Source organism: Rhinopithecus roxellana, chromosome 7, assembly GCF_007565055.1.
Source record: "Rhinopithecus roxellana isolate Shanxi Qingling chromosome 7, ASM756505v1, whole genome shotgun sequence".
Classification (NCBI taxonomy): Eukaryota; Metazoa; Chordata; class Mammalia; order Primates; family Cercopithecidae; genus Rhinopithecus; species Rhinopithecus roxellana.
In genome coordinates this window covers 84,529,334-84,552,717 of record NC_044555.1, presented here as the reverse complement: position 1 = coordinate 84,552,717, position 23,384 = coordinate 84,529,334, and the positions used below count along the sequence as shown (strand labels likewise).

The window sequence follows — 23,384 nt, the reverse complement described above, 5'->3', positions numbered from 1 at the left end:
GTCTTTTTGCTCTTCCTTCATCTTCTGCCATGATTGTGAGGCCTCCCCAGCCATGTGGAACCATAAGTCCATTAAACCTCTTTTTCTTTATAAATTACCCAGTCTGAGTTATGTCTTTATCAGCAGCATGAAAATAAACTAAGAGAGATACATATATACACACACATACATATATATATATATAGAGAGAGAGAGAGAGAGAGAGAGGTTTTCATCCATGGCCCTGATACAGTCTTTTGTTACGATGTTGGGTATGTTAGGCCTCAGGGGCAGCCTCTGACCTTCTCCTGTCCTCCTTTCACCTGCCCCAAGGCTCTAATTTTCCCCTGACTTTCTGATTACGGGCTTAAGGCCCTATGCCCTAGGGGAAGAAATGCTGTTGTCTTGAAGCTTTCATAAAAACCCAAGAGAACCAGGTTCAGTGAGCTTCCGATAGCTGAACATGTGGAGGTTCTGGGAGGGTGGCCTGCCCCTTTACCCCGCCTTGCCCTGTGCATCTCTTTATCTGTTTCCTTTGTGATATCCTTTATAACAAACCAGTAAATGTAAGGCAGTGTTTCTCAGAGTTTTGTGAGCTGCTTTAGTAAAATAATGGCACCCAAAGGGGGGTCATGAGAACTCCCAACTTGAAGCTGGTCGCTCAGAAGTTCTGGAGGTCTGGACTTGCAACTGGTGTTGGGGTGGGGTGGGTAGGCAGTTTTGGGGACTGAGCCCTCAACCTGTGGGACCTGACACTATATCTGGGTAGGTAATGTCAGAATCTGAATCAGATGACATCCAGCTGGTATCCGCTGCTTGTTGTGTGGAGAAAAGTCCCCACACACTTGGTCACAAAAGTCTTCTGTGTTGATGATTGTTGTGGTGTGAGAGTGGAGAAAAAAAACGGTTAGGGGAGAAAGATTTTCCCTACACACAAGTGCAACCTTGCAAAGCAAATAATTGGTAGTGGCATGGCTGAAATCTCAAGTATTCTCACAATACCATGATGGAGGGTCTAGGGTCACCTAAAAGGGCTGTTCTGTGGGACAGTCGCTAGCATGATGAATCACCCTCTGGCCTCAGGGGTTCTCATACTTACAAGCACAAAGGTGCCTTTCCAGTGCCACTTCCTGAGCACTTACAAAGGGCCAGGCATTGATTAGTCCTGCAGTCCTCACGACACTGCGAAGCTGACAGAGACTGAGGAACTCACTAAAGCTCACTTAGCTGGTAAGTGGAAATGGACTGTGAGGATTCGAACCCTGGTCTGACTGACTCCATAGCCTAAGCTGTTAACCTCCATAGAGCTATTGATCCTTTCTGTGCTTCTGCTTCTTCATCTGCACAATGATGTTGTGGAATAAATGATCACTGAAATCTCTTCTATTTGGTATTAGCAATATCAATAACAAATAAACAAGTTTGGCCGGGTGTGGTGGCTCACGCCTGTAATCCCAACACCTTGGGAGGCCGAGGCGGGCAGATCACTTGAGGTCAGGAGTTCGAGACCAGCCTGGCTAACATGGTGAAACCCCATGTTTACTAAAAATACAAAAATTAGCCGGGCATGGTGGTGCATGCTTGTAATCCCAGCTACTTGGGAGGCTGAGGTGGGAGGATCACTTGAACCTAGGAGACAGAAGTTGCAGTGAGCCAAGATTGCCACCACTGCACTCCAGCCTGGGAGACAGAGCAAGACTCCATTTCGATTAAAAAAAAAAAAAAAGAAAGAAAGAACTGAGCTTATTATTATTTCTCTAATTAATAGAACAAGATATCATATGTTAAGGGTCTATTACAAGACATTTGGTCCCCACAAGCATCATCATCTCCATGTTACACATAAGGAAATTTTGAGTTCAGAAAGGCAAGTCTCTTGCTCCAAGTCACTTACCTAGTATGAACTCAGGTCCTCTGGCTCTCTCCACTCTAGTCAGTTACTTCATTCCCTAACCTATGTGCACCTTTCCTTCCTTTGAATAATAATGGCCACTATATATATATATTTTTTTTTTTTTTTTTTTTTTTTTTTTTTTTGGAGACAGAGTCTTGTCTGTAGCCCAGGCTGGAGCACAGAGCCACGATCTCGGCTCACTGCAACCTCCGCCTCCCGGATTCAAGCAATTCTCTGCCTCAGCCTCCCCAGTAGCTGGGACTACAGGCACCCGCCACGACGCCCAGCTAATTTTTGTATTTTTTGTAGAGACGGGGTTTCACCATGTTGGCCAGGCTGGTCTTGAACTCCTGACCTCATGATCCACCCACCTCAGCTTCCCAAAGTGCTGAGATTACAGGCGTGAGCCACTGCGCCTGACCAGTACCATTTCTTGAATGCCTACTAAGTGACTGGCACTAGCTGGACACCTGACATCTACTGCCACTTCTACTCCTCCCTGACACGGGGAAAGAGGCAAGCTAGGCCCCCTCCCATCTCTGCCTGGCTTCCATCCCCACCCCACTCTCCAAGGGAGGAGCTGCTGTTTTGTGTATAGCACACAATACGTTCATTGGGTTCCACTGGGGGGAGGGGTGTAAACTGTGGCACAGGAGGTTTATAAACACCTACAGTCCCCTCTGTCTTCTACTTCCTCTTCTACTCCAAAGTCAGGAAGCAGAATTGCCCCACCCCACGCCAGCCTGGGAAGTAGCCATCTTTGTCTATGTTCATACTCCTCTACCTGAGCACACATGCCACTTATTAAACTGTCAGGTCTCAACTCTAACCCCACCCTTCCCTAGTCAGCACAGTGATGCTGAGGTTGGGACTTTGCAGACCCCATTTCAGCTTTGTCAGTTGTCCCCTGTGAGGCTCTGCCAATAGGAGTGGGAAAGGCAGACTGCAAGGCTGGAGGAGGAACAAGGGACACACTCCTTCCTGTCTACTTCCTGTTCCTGATAGTGTAACCTAGCATCTGCTCTTCACCCCAGGTAACAGTGAAGGATCCAGTTTGCAGTTCATCCGGCACTTGCAAAGCCAGTGTCATGGTAGCCCTGGAGACACCAGCACTGGCTGAGTGTACCACTTCTCAGAGGTCTGAGCTTCAGTTCTGTGGGACCCTCCTGCAAGTTTCTCAGTTGGAATAATTCACTCTTTTCCCTTTGTTCTCTCAGCTCTAGGGTGGTAACTTCCCTGCATTTGGTATAATTCTTTACATTCAGTTCTCTCTGTTCAAATCACTCTGTGGTTTCTGCCTCCTGACTAGACCCTGCCTGATGAGCTCGTCTTGGAGGGGTGGGAAAAATAGGTCCTGCTAAGACCTCAAGCCTCCAACTTCCTGCAGGCTCCAACTCATGCCGTCATTAGAGTTCTACGTTGAGATTTAGGGTACTTGTGCAGCAGCTGATAAAGCGGACTTTGATCCACATCCTGCTGTTGTTCCTTGGGCATACATTTCCCGCAGAAACCTCTCCAGGAGAGGGAAGGAGCCCAGCAAGGTTGGGCATGCCAACATCAGACCTCCAAACCCTCACCTAATTCCTAAGCCCCATCCACCATAGGACAGCACTAGCTAGCTGAGGACCCTCCCCTGGAGAAGAAACCTACAAAATAGCAAAGGGTAGAATGCAGGCATGATAGACCCTACTCGAGGGGGTTGCTGGCCCCCAAAACCCTCCACCCTGCCCAGAGAGTTGAAGAGCTGCGTCATCCAGTTCTAAACTTATTGGACAGCTTAGATCTACTTCTGGTCCTGCGGCTTCATCAGATAACAGGGCTTCTCTTCCCAGTCACATTGATTCCATGCAGAATGAATGAATGAATGAATAAATGGTATTGAGGAGTATGTGTAGCAAGGGTCTTCTCTTTTTGCTTCTAGACAGAAGCAACAGCACAGATTCAATAAGTTACCTGGCCAATTTTCTGTGCCCAGTAGGTGGTTTCTCTATTGCCAAGCTGGTTTTTTGTTTTAATAGATTCTTTTCTCTGGTGGCAATCACTATCATGGTATTTTGCAAGAAATTAAATAGTCATGTAGGGAGTTAGTGAGCAAGACAAATAATGAATTCAGAGCGATGGCTTTGTGCCAGGTATTGTGCCTGGTGCTTTACGTGGGTCATCTACTTCAACTTGATTTGATTTCATCCTCCCCCCAACAATCCTCTCAAGTGTCACTATCCCTATTTTACAGATAAGGAAACGGGGGCTCAGAAACAACATGTCTGGGATCATGTCACTTGTCAGAGGGAGAATGTAGAGTCAAATCCAGATATCTGTCATTTCAGAACCTGGGCTCGTCCTCATTTTGCTATACATGGCATTTGGAATCAGCCATAAAAAATGAGATGGGGCCGGGCACAGTGGCTCACGTCTTTAATCCTAGCACTTTGGTAGGCCGAGGCGGGTGGATTGCCTGAGCTCAGGAGTTCGAGACAAAGCCTGTGCAACACTGGGCGAAACTCCGTCTCTACTAAAAATACAAAAAATTAGCCAGGCATGGTGGTGCATGCCTGTAATCCCAGCTACTCCAGAGGCTGAGGCATGAGGCATGAGAAATGCTTGAACCTGGGAGGCAGAGGTTGCAGTGAGCCAAGATCGTGCCACTGCACTCCAACTTGGGCAACAGAGCAAGACTCTGTCTCAAAAAAAACCAAAAAACAAATCAGAAGGTATATATAATAGCATCTCCTCCCTCACCTTCCCCCACCTCACATTCCTTATCCCTTTACCTGTTCTATTGTTCTCTGTAGCACTATTGAGCATCTGACATTGTCTGCATTTATATGTGTATGGGTTTATTTGTCCATTTTTCCGTATTAGCTAGGAATTTCATTTTTATCATTGCTGCATCCCCAGCACCTGGGGCAAGGCCTGGAAATGTATTATATATTTGTTGAACGAATGATTGAATGAATGAATGAACACTTTCTAAGGGTGTTGTAATAATACATAATAATGTATTAGTAATTTGTTGACATAGGTATTAGTAATATATTAATTGATTCATATAAAATGCTTAGCACATTGCCTGTCATATAGGAAGCACTCAATAAATGGAAGATACTTTTAAAAAAATTGTCTCTCTCCAGGCTAATAAATTCCAGTTAAGTCCCAAAGACTTCCTAATTATACATAATATTTCATTAGAAATTTCACAAATTATGGCTGGGTATGGTGGCTCACGCCTGTAATCCCAGCACTTTGGGAGGCCAAGGCAGGTGGATTACCTGAGATCAGGAGTTTGAGACCAGCCTGGCCAACACGGCAAAACCTCGTCTCTACTAAAAATACAAACATTAGCCAGGCGTGGTGGTGGGCGCCTGTAATCCCAGCTACTTGGGAGGCTGAGGCAGGGCAATTGCTTGAGCCTGGGAGATGGAGGTTGCAGTGAGCCAAAAATCATGCCACTGTACTCTAGCCTGGGCGACAGAGTGAGACTCCATCTCAAAAAAAAAAAAAAAAAAAAAAAAAAAAAAAAAAAAAAAAACAAATTCACAAATTACTGTGGACAAACAGGCTACCATCTCAGAACACAACAGCTTAGAGCAAGAAGAGCCCAGCCAGCTGGGGTGCGTGTGGTTAGAGCCTGCAGCTTTTGCTCAGACATTACCTTTGCAGGAGGCTTTTCCTGACCACCCCTTCTTACATGGTCTCCCCTGCCCTGATCGCCTATCTCCTTCCTTATGTTTTCTCCATAGCACTTATCACCATGAGACATAGTATCTATTTACTTCTTTGTCATTGTCTGTGTCCTCCTACTAGAATGTAATCTCTTTAAGAGCTGGGATTTTGATCTGTTGAGTTAGCTGCTGTATTTCCTGAGCCTGGAATAGTCCCTGGAACACAGCAGGAATAAATATTTGTTGAACGAATGAAATTACTGTTTAGTTAAGACTTTGTGTCTTACATTTCTCTTTGTGCTGGCTGGTAGAGTCTTTATGTTTGGTTTGGTTTTGGTTTTTAAATAGGAGTTTATTTGACAGATAGTTCTTCAAACAAGACATTTCATATTCAGAATGATAAGGTATTTAAAGACTCTCTGCTTTTGAAATTCTTCTGGCAGAGGCCTCCTGAGGAAGCAGCAGGATAAGCGAATACTTAACGTACCTTTAAGGGGCCTGGCATCCAGGCAAGAAGAGACCCAGGCACAAGTGTGACACAGCTGATTAAAATGAATTTGAATGAACTGGAAAGAAAATGAATCCTCTGATAGCAAAAGGCTTTAAGCGAAGAGGAGAAGCATCTATAACCTCAGCTGTTCAAAGCATGAGGAGAAGGGGGTATGGCTGAACTCTGGCCTAGGACCACAGTCTTCATTACTGTTATTTTTGTTTACAGATATTCTGTATCTGCCATCTGCCAGAATGTGCGGCTGTCCCAGTGAGACTTCTAACTTCACTGGAAAATCAGCTCAAAGCACATGCCCAGTGAACAGGAGATGGACACAAAGCCTGCTTCTTGGGCAGCAAGTAAGGCAGAGACCTTATGAGGCTCGCTCAGCCACAAACTCTGGCAGCCCTGCAGAGCAAGGCCACAACACAGAGGCCTTGTCCCTGGGAGACACTTTTCTGAAACAAGAGAGTAAAGCGTGAAGTCCAAAAGAGATCATAATTGTGTCATTCTCAGGAACCTCTGGCCTTCCAGTGAGACAAGAGCGAGAATAACAGGTCATTTCTACAATATTTTATATACTCACCCACCAACCCCATCCACATGGGTTAATAAAATAAGTTCTGACTTCATCATTGGGATATTTCCATTTGGGCCCTGACTTACCCAGTTGCCAGCTATGTAACCTCAGGCAAATCAGCCAACCTCCGCGGTCCTCAGTTTCTCATGTAAACAATGAGAACTTTGGATTGTGTGATCTCTAAGATTCTTTCCAGTGACGAAATACTCTAACTCATCCATCTACTTGTTTTTAGTGCCATTGCTGCAGCCCACCTATCACTGTACATAGAAAAGCTGAAAATAACCATCTAAGGACACATATGATGCGCAAAACTGAACACTCAAACCAGAAACTTCTGGAAAAAGAAGACAAACACTAAAGGCTACTTGAAAATCAGTCAATCAATCGGAATCATCCCTGTAGAAAAATACAAGTTACTAATATCTTTGGCTTTCCCATCAAGGAATTGTAGCCAAAGTTTGCTAGCAATTGGTTTGGGAACACTAAACATTTCACATATTAATTTTTTAATTGCCTAAAATATGACTAAGGTGTATGATCTGTTACCTGGTTCAAGTGACAGCCAACAAAAGATGGAGGAAAGATGGATGGGGAAGAAAGGGAAGACAAGAGAGGGCTGGCTCAGACTTCACCACCACGCAGTATATCCATGTAACAAAAATGCACTTGTATTCCCAAAATCTAAATAAAACTGGAGGCTGGGAGATAGAGACACATGGGAAGTATCTAAGGACCAGAGGTTTCAAAGAAGATCAAGCAATCAGAGAATAGGATGATAATCATGAAGATTCCAGAGGTGGGGCTTTTCCAGGTGACCATGGGGCCAGTAAATGGGAGTGAGCAGCTGAAGTTGAGGAGATGAGGGAGTTGCTGGGGCTCAGGAGATCAAGGAACTCAGACACCAAAGCATTTGGGGTTTATTCACGTGTACAGTGAAGATACCCAGTATGAGGCTCAGAGTGGGTGGGAAGTCTTCAATGAATGAAGTTGGTAGATGGCAAAAACAAGAAAGGGCTAAAAAATGGTACTACCAAAGGACATAAGCCTAGGTTGCCACCACTACAAACTTGGTAAATTTATCTCAGGATGTACAGGATTAGGATTTTTTTCTTTTGAAAAAAAAATTTTTTTTGAGATGGAGCCTCACTCTGTCACCCAGGCTGGAGTGCAGTGGCGAGATCTCGGCTCACTGCAACCTCCACCTCCCGGGTTCAAGCAATTCTCTTGCCTCAGCCTCCTGAGTAGCTGAGATTACAGGTGCATGCCACCCGGCTAATTTTTGTATTTTTAGTAGAGACGGGGTTTCATCATGTTGGCCAGGCTGGTCTCGAACTCCTGACCTCAGGTTATCCGCCCACCTCAGCTTCCCAAAGTGCTGGGATTACAGGCGTGAGCCACTGCGCCCGGCTGAAATATTTTCAAATGTATGAAAAAGTAACGATAGTATAATTGTTAATAACTAGTCTCTCTCTCTCTCCACATACCATCATCATTTCTTCAGTCTCCTTTATTCTAGAACGATTCCTCTGTCTTTCTCTTCAATGACACTGAAATTTTCAAATAGTACATTTCTTCAGTCTCCTTTATTCTAGAACAATTCCTCTGTCTTTCTCTTCAATGACACTGAAATTTTCAAACAGTACAGGCCAGTTGATTGTAAAACATCCCTCAATCTGGATCTGTCTGCTCTTTTCCTCGTGATGAGATTCAGGTTATGTATTTTGGCAGGATAAGTGGTATGTCTTTCTCAGTGCATTAGGACATCAGGAGGCACGTGGTGCTCATCTGTCTCATTATCACTGATGTGCACTTGGATCACTTGGGTAAGGTGGTGTCCATGTGAACTTCTCTACTGTGGAAGTGTTTTCCTCCTTACAATTAATAAACAGTTTGCAGGAACATGCTTTGAGGCTGTGTATATATTCTGTTCTCTAAAATATCCATTGATGATTTTTGCTTAAATCAATTATTTCTATGGTGGTTGCAAAACACTGATTTTTGAACTCATTCCTTCTACATTTATTAGGATTAGAATTTATAAATGGGCCATTTAAAGCCCTATTTCATTCAACAGGGCAATGGAACAACATGAAGATGACATAAAGCCAGCTCATGAAAGGTTCCATAAGAGTTGTCATCCTTGGACTAGGTGCAGTGGCTCATGACTTTAATCCTAGTACTTTGGGAGGCCGAGGCGGGCGGATCTCTTGAGCCTAGGAGTTCGAGACCAGCCTGGGAAATGCAGTGAAACCCTATCTCTACAAAAACTATAAAAATTAACCGGGTGTGGTGGCACACACCTGTAGTCCCAGCTACTTGGGAGGTTGAGGTGGGAGGATCACTTGAGCCTAGGCGGTTGAGGCTGCAGTGAGCCTTGAGGGTGCCACTGCACTCCAGCCTGGGTGACAGAGTGAGACACTGTGTCAAAAAAGAAAAAAAAAAAGATGAGTTGTAATCCTTGACTATATCACTAGTTCAGGAAAATGTCATGCTTCATCTATACCATACCAAAACAATAGGCCAACTCAATAAAAGACTCAAACCAAGAGAATAGTTTACAAGTAACTGTTACCTCCCTACCATATTATGTTTTGCCAATTTTCCAAAAGAATTATTATTATGAAGATATTAATTTTTAAAAACTATTGTATTCTTATATAAAAGAAATTTTGCTATATAAAAGAATTCCTATCATTTTTAATTATTAAAATAGTCTGTCATAGGAAATGTGTTCTATTCAATAATTCAATAATAACCTTTAATCCTCACTCAGGAAATAATATCTTGACTGCAATTCTGTTTTATGTCTCCCTTGTTATTAATTACTAATCTGTGTTATATTGCCACGTTCGTTCATCCAAGGCCAAATACGATCCGCATTAAATTTTTGTCTTTTGCAGCTGCTAAAAGCTAATGAAATATAAAGCCATAATCATATAAGAAAAGTGTTCTGAATATGGGAAATAACTGGCAATTGGGGCTGAGGGATTGTCCTTTCTTGCACTTAGTTGAAATAGGTCTCTCTGTAACAAGATTTTCTAACAATTAACATGACCCAACTAGAAAGCTGGCTTCTTTGTGAATTTCCTAATAAAGCTGGAAGCCAGTAAAAATCATTTAAACAAAGAGGTGGTTCTGCTCTCTTTGGGTTTTGTGTTGTGTTGTGTGTGTGTGTGTGTGTTTTCTTTTTTGAGACAACGTCTTGCTCTGTTGCCCAGGCTGGAGTGCAGTGGTACAATCATGGTTCACTGCAGCCTCCACCTCCTGGGCTCAAGTGATCCTCCTGCCTCAGCCTCCTATGTAGCTGAGACTACAGGTGCGAGCCACCATGTCCAGCTATTTTTCCCCCCTTTGGTAGAGACGGGGTCTTGCTATGTTGCCCAGGCTGGTTTCAAACTCCTAGCCTCAAGTGATCCTCCCGCCTCAGCCTCCCAAAGTGCTGAGATTACAGACATGGCTACTACACCTGATGTTTTTGCCTTCTAAAGGTTCACGATTCTAAAATGGTATCTAAATAGCCCCTACCAGAGTCTCAAAATACTTGAAATTTTTAAAGCAAAGGTAAATTAATCACACAGCAAATAAAAAGATAAAGATGTATTTAATTGGTGTACAGAATAAAAAGGTTGTTGGGATGGGTTTGTTTTGTCTGCTTCACACAGGCATTAAATGTGTTTGTAGTACCAATCCTATACAAACCTCCGGGCCAACACATTATCATATCAAGCTGTGACTATTACCTAAGAATTGTTAGTGAGAGGAATCATGATTTCAGATGAAGAAAATGGTCTTCCTTTACAAAGAAAAGTACTTTTTAAAAATGATTCCCGGCCGGGCGCGGTGGCTCAAGCCTGTAATCCCAGCACTTTGGGAGGCCGAGACGGGTGGATCACGAGGTCAGGAGATCGAGATCATCCTGGCTGACACGGTGAAACCCCGTCTCTACTAAAAAATACAAAAAACTAGCCGGACGAGGTGGCGGGCGCCTGTAGCCCCAGCTACTCGGGAGGCTGAGGCAGGAGAATGGGGTGAACCCGGGAGGCGGAGCTTGCAGTGAGCTGAGATTGCGCCACTGCACTCCAGCCTGGGTGACAGAGCGAGACTCCGTCTCAAAAATAAAATAAAATAAAATAAAGTAAAATAAAAATGATTCCCAATAAAACAGGGATTAGAGCATATAATGTGGGCTGAAAATAAAGATTTGGAGTCTTGACACACTGATGTCAAAGCCATGGAGTAGATAAAGCATCCAAGGAGAGTGTTAGAGTGACAAGATCAGAGAGTCAAGGGAGAACCCAGAGGAGCCCCAACATTTAAAAGCCAGGAGAAAGTGAGTCTACATAAATAGTTCATGCAGAGACCTAAAAGAAAAACCAGGAGAATGTGTTGCCCCTGAAGCCAAGGGCAATGAGTGGTAAGAAGGGAGTGGGCAGGAGTGCCGAAGACTGCCAGGAAGTGAGAAAATGGAGCACTGAAAATGCTCCATTGGACTTCGAGGTCATTCAAGAACCTGTCAGATCATCTTCCCTGGGCTGGGATCAATGAGGAGGTAGGAGACAGCGGTACAAATGCCCACTTAAGGAGAGAGCTTGAAGGGGAGGAGAGAGACAAGAGGAACTGGAGGGGACAAGAGGGCCAGAGAAGGCTTATTTTAAAGGGTAGGAAAGAACAGTTACAAAGGGCAATTTTGGACAACTTCCAAAAAGAATTTTGGAAATTCTGAATATGGACTACGTGTTAGATAATGTTACGCTATCAATGTTAAATTTCTTCAGGGTGATCTAGTATTATAGTTATATAAGAGAATATCCCTCTCTTAGGAGATGCATGCTGAAGTACATACAGGTTAATTCCACGTCTACAGTTTATTTTCAAATTATTTCAAATGGGTGTTTATGTACTATTCTTTCATCTTCTCTGTAGGTTTGCAATTTTCCAAAATATTTGGGGGGGGAAAACAAAAGCAAAACAAAATGGCTTGAGAAATATATATATATATATATACACACACACACACACACACACACATATCCAAACCAAAAAAAAAAAAAAAAAAAGGAAAATGGAAAAAAAGAGGAAAGTCACAAGTCACTGAGCATGTCAAGATGCTGATGGGCAACAGCTAGGGGAATGAGCAGGAGAGGCAGAAGGAAAATCAATGCCCTCCCCTACCTACTCCTCCCCCAGCTACAGAGCATACGGATAGTCTTGGAGGGACAATGGACTTGAAAGAGCATCTTCTCTGTCTGCAGTTCATTGAGGAGGAAAATGAGGGCGGTCTGAGTTCACAGGGATTTTCAATATACCCTTCGGTGCCAGTAAAGACTGCTTGATGGCTACAATAACCTAGAACCCTCTGACAAACAATAGCAAGAGGAATGGCAAGAGGCTCTCTAAACTTGGAGAAAATTCTTTAGGGAACACCAAAGATGAAAGATTTTCATTTGTTATTTTTCCATGAAGATCTCAAACTGAAATATACATCACAGTAAAGGACTTCAAACTGGGAGTAAGGAGGTGGGGATGGAGAGCCGGGAGAGGGGCTCTCAAGCAGCTGTGAATGGCTTGATTGTTCGATTTTTAACCAGCTAAATTAACTAGATGTTTTGCCAAGAATTAAATAAATATTTAGTTTGCTATTTAGTATTTTTAAATTTTTTTCCATATAAAATAAAGAATGAGTACTTTCGAAAGCAACGATTTCCATTAGAGAAACTTCTATTTGTCACAGCTTAAGCATCAAACCACAAAGCCAAAAAAGCACGATTGTCTTTGTCAGCCTCTTAGCACTTACAGAAATTGAATAAATACATTTCTAAGTGGTCTCAAGGGAAGAAATAAAATATATCGGTGTTTCCAAAGTGCTCCATGGGAGCAAAAAGGCAATAGATTATTAATTGAAACGCCATTAACATAAAATTTTAAGTGTCAAGTGAAATTCAGGAGAATGAAATTGCAATGTTTAATTTCTGTTATGTGGATAAATTCCAATTCTCCAAGTCAGGGTAGCATATCAGAAGGGCCATGAACTTTGGAATCTGCCAGATCTGGTTCCAGTTCAGGCTCTGCCACCCATGAGTGTGTAACTTGGGGCAGTTAAGTCTCACTTTCCTCATTTATAAAACGAGGGAGACTAATCAAAGCTTTCTCTAAGAGTTTTGGTGAGAAATAATGAGAGTAGTAGGCACTCAATAAATGATAGCTATTATTAGTACTCTTACCTGTTACATATCACAAAAGAAATAAAATAACAATGACAATATAAAATTGATGTTACTTTTTTTTTTTTTTTTTTTTTTGAGATGGAGTTTCACTCTGTCGCCCAGGCTGGAGTGCAGTGGCACGATCTTGGCTCACTGCAACCTATCTGCCTCCCAGGTTCAGGCAATTCTCCTGCCTCAGCCTCCCGAGTAACTGGGATTATAGGCGTGCACCATCATGCCCGGCTAATTTTTGTATTTTTAGTAGAGACAGGGTCTCACCATGTTGGCCCGGCTGGTCTTGAACTCCTGACCTCAAGTGATCCACCCACCTCGGCCTCTCAAAGTGCTGGGATTACAGGTGTGAGCCACTATGCCTGGTCTTTTTTTTTTTTTTTTTTTTTAAGAGTCAGGGTCTCACTCGGTGGTGGTCCTGGCTGGAGTGCAGTGGCATAATCATAGCTTACTGTAACCTCAAACTCCTGGGCTCAAGTGATTCACCCGCCTCCCAAAGTGCTGGGATTACAGGCATGAGTCACTGAGCCTGGCCCGATGCTACTTCTCTTTTTTTTTTTTTTTTTTTTTTGAGACGGAGTCTCGCTCTGTCGCCCAGGCTGGAGTGCAGTGGCCGGATCTCAGCTCACTGCAAGCTCCGCCTCCCGGGTCCACGCCATTCTCCTGCCTCAGCCTCCCGAGTAGCTGGGACTACAGGCGCCCGCCATCTCGCCCGGCTAATTTTTTGTATTTTTTAAGTGGAGACGGGGTTTCACTGTTAGCTAGGATGGTCTCGACCTCCTGACCTTGTGATCCGCCCGCCTCGGCCTCCCAAAGTGCTGGGATTACAGGCTTGAGCCACCGCGCCTGGCCATACTTCTCTACATGGAAGGTGGATAGAGCACAAGAAAGGGAATAGCCTTGATTTTATATGTAGGTTACGCTTTCTCAAACTGCCATGATACTCCAGAGGCAGAGTACTGTGGTCAGGTGGAATGACCCAGCAGGACAAAAAACCCTTAACACTAGTCAGACCAGTGGAAACAGGAATCAAGCACAAGCCTTGGCTCTGTGACTTGCTGTGTTCCCTTGAGGAAATCACTTTGCCTTTCAAAGCTCATTTCCTTTTCTGCAAACTGAGAACAACCCTTCAAAAGGCTGTGTTACAGGGCCTAGCCAACTTGAAAAGCACTATGCAAATACAAGGTACTGTATAAAGTAAATTTAATTAAAGCTAGCTTCTGAAGTAGCAACATTCAGAGGTGGCATAAAATGGTGTAATGGGTGACAGCAAAAAATACTTTGTCATCAAAACTCCTTGAATTCAAACCCCAACTCTACCAGCTGTAAGCTGCATAAACTTACCAAGTAGGCCGGGCGTGGTGGCTCACGCCTGTAATCCCAGCATTTTGGGAGGCTGAGGTGAGTGAATCACGAGGTCAGGAGTTCAAGACCAGCCTGGCCAACATGGTGAAACTTTGTCTCTACTAAAAATACAAAAAATTAGCTGGGTGTAGTGGTGGGCGCCTGTAATCCCAGCTACTCAGGAGGCTGAGGCAGGAGAATCACTTGAACCTGGGAGGTGGAGGTTGCAGTGAGCTGAGATCATGCCACCACACTCCAGCCCAGGCGACAGAGTGAGACTCAGTCTCAAAAAAAAAAAAAAACTCACCAAGTACTTACCACACTGAGCATGAGCTGCTTCCACTATACAAACAGGAATAATAACCCTTTATTCAGGCTTATTACAAGGATTAAATAAAATATATGTAGATGATGTTGAACACTCTTTGGAATATGGTTAGTAATCAGGAAATAACATCTGTCATTTTCTATCAAGAGCTTTCAAAATATTTATAGCCCTTGACATGGTAATTTCATATCTAATCACCAGAATATAGAAATAATCCAAAATAAGGAAAAGGCTTTGCACAAAGAAATTCTTCAAAGTGTTATTTATATTAGTATTAAAAGGTCCAATATTTGAAGAATAATTAAGCATATTATGGCCTATTCACCAAATAAAATATTTAGCAATGACTAAAATGATATTTGCAAAGCATTCATAACAACTTGAGAGATGTTTACATAACATTTTAGTGCTAAAAGTGAGGCTACAAAAAACTAATATTTAGGATGATCAGAAATCTATACTATACAAAAAATACGTTGAAGGAAATTATCAGAATGTTGTCATTATCTCTGGGTAGTGGAATGATGAGGGAGTATTCATTATTTCCAATTGCTTTTCTGTATTTTTTCCAAATTTCTGAATGAGAGAAAATTTTATGCAAACAATGTTTGTCTATGAAAAAATGTAAGTAAGCATCATTGCATCAGCTTTCAGCAGATTTGTTATTATGAACTCATAATAAACCTTGATTGGCATATCCAATAAGAGATAAAAGAAGAAAAAGAATTTTAAATGGCTATTCTGGATGCACTCCATACGGGTTTGCCCTGCTCCATAAGGAGCAGTGGAGCCATTAAAAAAAAAAAAAAAAAAAAAAAAGAATCTTAAGGGAATACTCTGAACAAGTATATGTTAACAAATTAGAACGTTGATGAAATGGACAAATTCCTAGAACTACCACAAATGACTCAAGAAGGAATAGAAAATCTAAATAGTCATATAACAAGAGACAGAATAAGTAATCAAAAAAACTACACACAAAGAAAATCTCATGCCCAGATAGCTTCACTGATGAATTCTACCAAATATTTAAAGAATTAATACCAATTCTTCATAAACTCTTCCAAAAAATAGAGGAGAAAGGAACATTTTCCAACTCATTCTATGAGGCCAATATTATTACCCTGGCAGTTAAATCAGACAAAGATATCACAAGAAAACTATAGATCATTATCTCTTATGAATATAGATGCAAAATTCTTCTACAAAATACCAGCAAACTGAATTCAGCAACACATGAAAAGTATTATACACCATGACCAAGGGGATTTATCCTAGGAATGTGAAGTTGGTTTAACATCAATTAACATAATATACCATTTAATTAACATTATATGCCATATCATAAAATAAAGGACAAAAACCACATGATCATCTCAATACATGCAGAGAAAGCATTTGACAAAATTAAACACCACTTTGTAATAATAAAAAATCAATAAACTAGGAATAGGAGTGTGTTTTCTCAACCTGAGAAAGAGCATCTATGAAAAAGACACAGCCGATATAAGACTTACTGGTGAAAGACTGAATGCTTCTCCCTTAAGATCAGGAACAAGACAAGGATGGCTAGTCTTGCATTTCTATTTGACATTGTAGTGGAGGCAAGAAAACGAAACAAAAGGCATTGGACAGAAACAAGTAAAACTACATTTGCAGATGACCTGATTTGTAAATAAAAATTCCTAAAATATCCACTAAAAACCTATTAAAGCTAATAAATGAGTTCAGCAAAGTATTGGGATACAAGACCAACATACAAAAATCAGTTTTTAAACATTTACAATAAACAATCCAAAAATGAAATTAATAAAAATCCATGTATAATATCAAAAAGAATAAAAAACCTAGGTTAAATTTAACAAAAGAAGTGTAAAACTTATACTCTGAACACTACAAGACAGTGGTGAAAGAAATTAAAGATCTAAATAGATGGAATGACACCCCATGTTCAAGGATCAGATTACTTAACTGTTAAGATAGCAATACTCCCCAAATTGATCTACAGATTCAACACAACCCCTGTCAACATTCCACTTGGCTTGAGACATTGACACATTGATTCTAAAATTCATATAGATATGTAAGGGACCCAGAATAGCCAAAATAATCTTGAAAAAGAGAAACAAAGTTAAAGGATTCATACTTCCCAATTTCAAAACTTTATTTAAAAAAAACTATAGTAGGCCTGGCGCAGTGGCTCACACCTGTAAACCCAGCACTTTGGGAGGCCAAGGCGGGCGGATCATGAGGTCAGGAGTTCAAGACCAGCCTGGTCAACATGGTGAAACCCCATCTCTATCAAAAATACAAAAATTAGCCAGGCGTGGTGGTTTGTGCCTGTAATCCCAGCTACCCTGGAGGCTGAGGCAGGAGAATCGCTTGAACCTGGGAGGCAGAGGTTGCAGTGAGCTGAGATCGTGCCATTGCACTCCAGCCTGGGTAACAAGAGTAAGACTCCATCTCAAAAAAAAAAAAAAAAAAAGCTATAGTAATCCAGACACTGGTACCAGCATAAGAAAGACATACAGACCATTGGAATAGAATTGAGAGCGCAGAAATAAACAACATTTATGGTCAGTTGATTTTTGACAATGGTGCTAAGAGGATTCAATGGGGAAAGAACAACCTTTTCAACAAATGGTGCTGAGACAACTGGATATCCACATGCAAAAAATGAATTTGTACTCCTACCTCACACCATATGAGAAAATCAGCAACTCAATATGGTTCAAATGCCTAAATGTAAGAGCTAAAACTACAAAACTGGTTTTTTGGTCTTTAAAAATACATATATTTAGGGGGTATGAGTGCAATTTTGTTACATGTATAATGAAGTCTGGGCTTTTAGTGTAACCATTACCCAAGTCATATACATTATACTCATTAGGTAATTTCTCATACCTCAACCCTCTCCCACCCTCCCAGCTTTCTGAGTCTCCAGTGTCCATTATTCTATTCTGGATGCCCATGTGTACATATTATTTAGTTCCCACTTATAAGTGAGAACATGGGGTATTTGACTTTCTGTTTTTGAGTAATTTCACTTAGGATAATGGCTTCTTGGTCCATCCATGTTGCTGCAAAAGACATGATTTCATTCTTTTTCATGGCTGAGTAGTATTCCATGGCATATATATATATATATATATGCACACACACATATATACATATGTATATATACACACATACACACTATATATATACACACATACATATACATACACCCCACATTTTCTTTATCCAGTCATCCATTGAAAGACACTTACGGTGATTCCATGTCTTTGTTATTGTGAATAGTGCTGTGGTAAACATAAGTGTGCAGGTATCTATTCGATATAATGACTTCCTTTGGGTAGACTCCGTGGTGGGATTGCTGGATGAAATGGTAGTTTGGTAGTTCTATTTTTAGTTCTTTGAGAAATCTCCATGTTTTCCACAGAGGTTGTACTAATTTACATTCCCACCAGCAGTGATAAACATTCCCTTTTCCCTACATCCTCGCCTGCATCTCTTGTTTTTTGACTTTTTAGTAATAGCCATTCTGACTGGTATGTAAGATGGTATCTCATTATGGTTTCAATTTGCATTTATCTGATGATTAGTGATGTTGAGCATTTTTTCCATATGTTTTTTGGCCATTTGTATGCTTTCTTTTGAAAAGTGTCTGTTCGTGACCTTTGCCCACTTTTTTAATGTTTTTTTTTTTTTTTCCTTGTTGAGTTGTTACAAAACTCTTAAAGTAAGACATGAGCATAAATCTTTTTGGATTTGGGAATGGATTCTTAGATATGACACCAAAAGCACAAGCAACCAAAGAAAAAATAAAGTGAACTTCATCAAAATTAAAAACTTTTGGCCGGGCGCGGTGGCTCACGCCTGTAATCCCTGCACTTTGGGAGGCCTAGGCGGGCAGATCACGAGGACAGGAGATCGAGACCATCCTGGCCAACATGGTGAAACCCCGTCTCTACTAAAAATACAAAAAATTAGCCGGGCGAAGTGGCGGACGCCTGTAGTCCCAGCTACTCCGGAGGCTGAGGCAGGAGAATGGCGTGAACCCGGGAGGCGAAGCTTGCAGTGAGCCAAGATCGCGCCACTACACTCCAGCCTGGGCGACAGAGTGAGAATCTGCCTCAAAAAAAAAAACAAAAAAACACTTTTGTGCTTCAAAGAACACCATTAAGAAAGTATGAAGAGAATCCAATGAATGAGAGAAAATATTTGCAAATCACATATTTGATAGGAAACTTGTATTTAGAATATATAAATATCTCTTACAACAAAATAATATAAAAATAAATAATTCAATTAAAAATGGATACATGATCTGAATAGATATTTCTCCAAAGAAGATATACAAATAGCCAATAAACACATGAAAAGATGCTCAATGTCATTAGTCATTACAGAAATACAAATGCAAACCATGGTGAGATACCACTTCATACTCACTAGGATGACTATAATCAAAAGGACAGACAATAACAACTATTGCTGAAAATGTGGAGAAAGTGAAACCCTTATACACTGCTGGTAGGAATGTAGAATGGTGCAGTCACTTGGGAAAACAGCTTGGAAATTTCTCAAAATGTTAAACATAAAACTACCGTATGACCCAGCAATTCCACTTCTAGGTATATACCCAAGAGAACGGAAAACGTATGTTCACAGCAGCATTGTTCATAACAGTAAAAAAGATGAAACAGGTCAGGGGCAGTGGCTCACGCCTGTAATCCCAGCACTTTGGGAGGCCGGGATGGCGAATCACCTGAGGTCAGGAGTTCGAGACCAGCCTGGCCAACATGGTGAAACCCCATCTCTATCAAAAATACAAAACTTAGCCAGGCGTGGTGGTGTGTGCCTGTAATCCCAGCTACTCCGGAGGCTGAGGCAGGAGAATCGCTTGAACCCAGGAGGTGGAGGTTGCAGTGAGCAGAGATCGCACCACTGCACTCCAGCCTGGGTGACAGAGCAAGACTCTGTTTCAAAAAAAAAAAAAAAGAAAAAAAAAGAAAAAAAAAAGGCTGAAACAATCCAAATGTCTATCAATTGATGAATGGATAAATACAATGTGGCATATTCATACAATGAAATATTATTCCGCAATAAAAAGGAATCAAGTACTGATACATGCTACAACATGGACAAAGCCAGACATAAAAGGTCACACAATGTATGACTCCATTTACATGAAATGTCCAGAATAGATAAATCCGTAGATACTGAATGTAGATTTGTGGTTGCCAGGGGCTGAGAGGAGAGAGAAAGTGCTTAATGGATAAGGGGTTTTACTCTGGAGTGTCGGAAATGTCTCGGAAGTACATGGGGTTGTGCTTGCACGATACTGTGAACATACCAACTGCTACTGAGTTGTTCACTTGACAATGGCTAATTTCATGTTATGTGAATTTCACCTCAATAAATCACAGGTATTTGGAAGAAAAAGCAATCCAAAAATCTAAGCTAATATTTCCACTTACATGCAATGCTTTAAAAGTTGAAAAGTATTTCAAAAAGAGAGAGAATTTGTTTTTACAAGTTGGACTTGGCTTTTTTTTTTTTTTAACCTAAGAAATTTGGCTAAATTTAAAGAACTGTGAGTAATCCTAGATATAAAAAGATAATTTCTCTTTACTCTCAGCTAATAAATGTCTACTATAGTAGTAGAGTTCACATGGAGCTTTTGAAAGAGTTATTTCATGACATGCTTAAAGATTTGAAAGAGTTAGTACACCTCCTATGTCCCTTCCTACTTTCAGAGATGAGTTTCCTACATCATCAGCACAAGTCAGCTGGGTAGGAGAATAACATTTGATTCCCAAAGGAAAACATCCCATGCTAATTAGTATAGCGCACTCTGCATCCTAAACTCTCCATCTTAAACCTGAATAAACTTCCAAAGGCAAGATGTGGGATAGAAGTTGGGGAAATTACCTATAACCTAGACATCAAAGAAGTGGAGTTTAAGAGCAAATTACTCATATTAATTGTCCCAGCTTATTTACTTGTTTTTATTTTAATTTGCTTGTTGGAAACTCTATCCCTAAACGCTCAAGTTTGTTTCAACTAGATGCCAATAGCCATGAGAAAGAACCTCAGTACAAAATAAACAAAGTGAATATTTAAGCTTCTAATTATACGGGGGTAGAGAAAGGCATGCCATCTATTTAGAAACAATACACCTTTTTTTGGAAACAGATGATCTAGCATTCTCCCAATTCTCCTAGAATATTTTTAAAACATGAGGCAAATCTCATGAAGTTCTGTGTTGAATAGATATAGAAATAATGTGATCATTGAGTTATAAAATCCAATAAAAATTCAATGATGCCACTAAATGTCACAAAAGTAGGGATATAGCTATTTATAAAAGTACTGAAGAAACACACATAAATTACACTGTCTTTCTTGTTCTCTGACACTGAGTTTTAAACTGAGATTTTATATTGGTACATTATCAACTGAAATTGAATCAATCATAAAATATCTCTAAGACAATACTTTATGGTACTTCATAAATTCAAAGCTACGTCTTCCTAAATGTAGTTTCCTATGCTCCTCTAATGATGCCTTGTGCAAATCACACAGGGCAGCTTGAGCATCGTGGGAGTAAATGAGAAAGGGGGAGAGGGTGAGGCCAGTTCATTTTCCCCTTTTCATTCATAACCACAGGCACATTCCCAGTACTCACATGTCTCAGATTTCCTGGTTTTCGTTGAAGAACTGCTGCATCCCATGACTTCTATCTAAATCATATGTGTTCATGAATTCAACTTCTGATTTTAAGACAGAGTGTGAAAAGTCCCTCCCTTTAAGCTGCGAGGAACCACTCTTAGCCGATCCTCTTCAGTCATAGATCCTAATGAGGAACACACAGGAGGGAGGGAAGGAAACCGCCAGTTAACCACATGGTACCTGAGGGGCTGCTCAGCAGGATTCATTTCATGCTTCTTCTGAATCGCTGTTCATCATGTGATGTGGAAAGTGATCAGACATAATCTAATCCTGGCTTATTTTCCAAAACACAGCAGCAGCTACAGAGCAGCTATAGGCTGCTTCTCTGCTAGACATAAATGAGTTTCTCCATGTCTAGGTCACATCCAGCTCTGTATAAAATAGAGCATTCAAAATGAAAAGAAAAATTGAAATACGACAGTGTACGATTTTCTAATTTAAATACGGGGAATGGGATGTGGAGGAGCTGACATAATTAACTGTTTTGGTTTTCAGCTCAAAGTAACTCAACCTATCTAGGCTTTTAAAAACACAAATTGGAAGTTGACTATGAGACAAAAACAACATATTTAAACAGCTATGCTGAAATTCAAAGTGAGTTCTTAGACAATATTTCTTGGAATAAGTTGGGAACATTTGTTTTATTTAAAAAAAAAAAAAAAAAAAAAAAAGGAGGCAGCCGGTCGTGGTGGCTCACGCCTGTAATCCCAGCACTTTGGGAGGCTGAGGCAGGTAGATTATGAGGTCAAGAGTTTGAGACCAACCTGGCCAACATAGTGAAACTCCGTCTCTACTAAAAATACCAAAATTAGTCGGGCATGGTGGCGCATGCCTGTAATCCCAGCTACTCGGGAGGCTGAGGCAGGAGAATCGCTTGAACCCAGGAGGCGGAGGTTGCAGTGAGCCGAGATGGCACCATTGCACTCCAGCCTGAGCGACAGAGCAAGACTCCATCTCAAAAAAAAGGGAGACTCGAAACCTCCCCCCTAAATTTAGGAATCATAATCTGTGAGAGTGCCCTTTTATTTATTATTTGAGATGGAGTCTTGCTCTGTCACTCAGACTGGAGTACAGTGGTATGATCACAGCTCACTACAGCCTCGACCTCCCAGGCTCAGGTGATCCTCCTGCCTCAGCCTCACTAGTAGCTGGGACTACAGGCATGTGCCACCACACCTGGCTAATTTTTGTATTTTTAGTAGAGATGGGGTTTTGCTGTGTTGGCCAGGATGGTCTCGAACTCCTGACCTCAGGTGATCCACCTGCCTCGGCCTCCCAAAGTGCTGGGATTATAGGCATGAGCCACCACGCCCGGCCAAGGGTGTCCTTTTAAACTAGCTCTCTGGGCACTGCTGAGGCCCCTCTGGAGTCTAACCTCGTGTTCTGTAGTCCTTCTCAGGAGCTTCCTGACTCCCATAATCACTTGATGGGAGTTTTCAACAAAATTCCTTTCCATATTATACCGTCACGTCACTTTTTAGGGTGATGTTTCCTTTATTTTGTGATGCTCCAAACCAACCTGATCTAATATATTTGCATTCTTTTTTTTTTTTTTTTTTTCAGACAGGGTCTCACTCTATCACCCAGGATGGAGTGTAGTGGCACAATCACGGCTCACTGCAGCCTTAACTTCCCAAGCATGTGCCGTGATACCCGGCTAATTTTATTTTTTTGTAGAGACAGGGTCTCCCTATGTTGCCGAGGCTGGTATCAAACTCCTGGGCTCAAGTGATCCTCTGACTTTGTCCTCCCAAAGTGCTGGGATCACAGGTGTGAGCCATCTTGCCCAGCCCTTTTTGCATGTCTTGACAGGAACAAAGTCAGCGAACAACTGACATAGCTATCTTTCCATTAGTACTACACCAAAAGCTTCAAAATTTCAACTCGACTAAAGAAAGGGAAAACTAAAATAAGCAAAATATTTGAACTATGGCAATGTTTTGAAAATAACAATAAGCTTAATAAACAGATTTTCTGACCAAAGGTGAACCTGATTATTTTATGTATTGAATTAATTAGGCTTCCTAAACTTTGGGTTATTTCGAAATTTTTATTTATTTTTTGAGACAAGATCCTGCTCTGTCACCCAGGCTGGGTGATGCAACCATGACTCACTGCAGCCTCCACCTCCCAGCCTCAAGTGATTCTCCT

General features: G+C 41.4%; 1 protein-coding gene across 1 annotated transcript in view; it reads right to left on the bottom strand.

Annotated features, from left to right (window-relative positions):
* PPEF1 (protein phosphatase with EF-hand domain 1) overlaps positions 1-23,384 on the bottom strand; it is a 142,638-nt gene that overhangs the window by 104,620 nt on the left and 14,634 nt on the right. The window contains exon 4 of the mRNA XM_030934051.1: positions 21,190-21,357. Within this exon, the coding sequence (XP_030789911.1) occupies positions 21,190-21,235 (46 nt within the window). The 5' untranslated portion in view covers positions 21,236-21,357. The remainder of the gene's footprint in view (positions 1-21,189; positions 21,358-23,384) is intronic.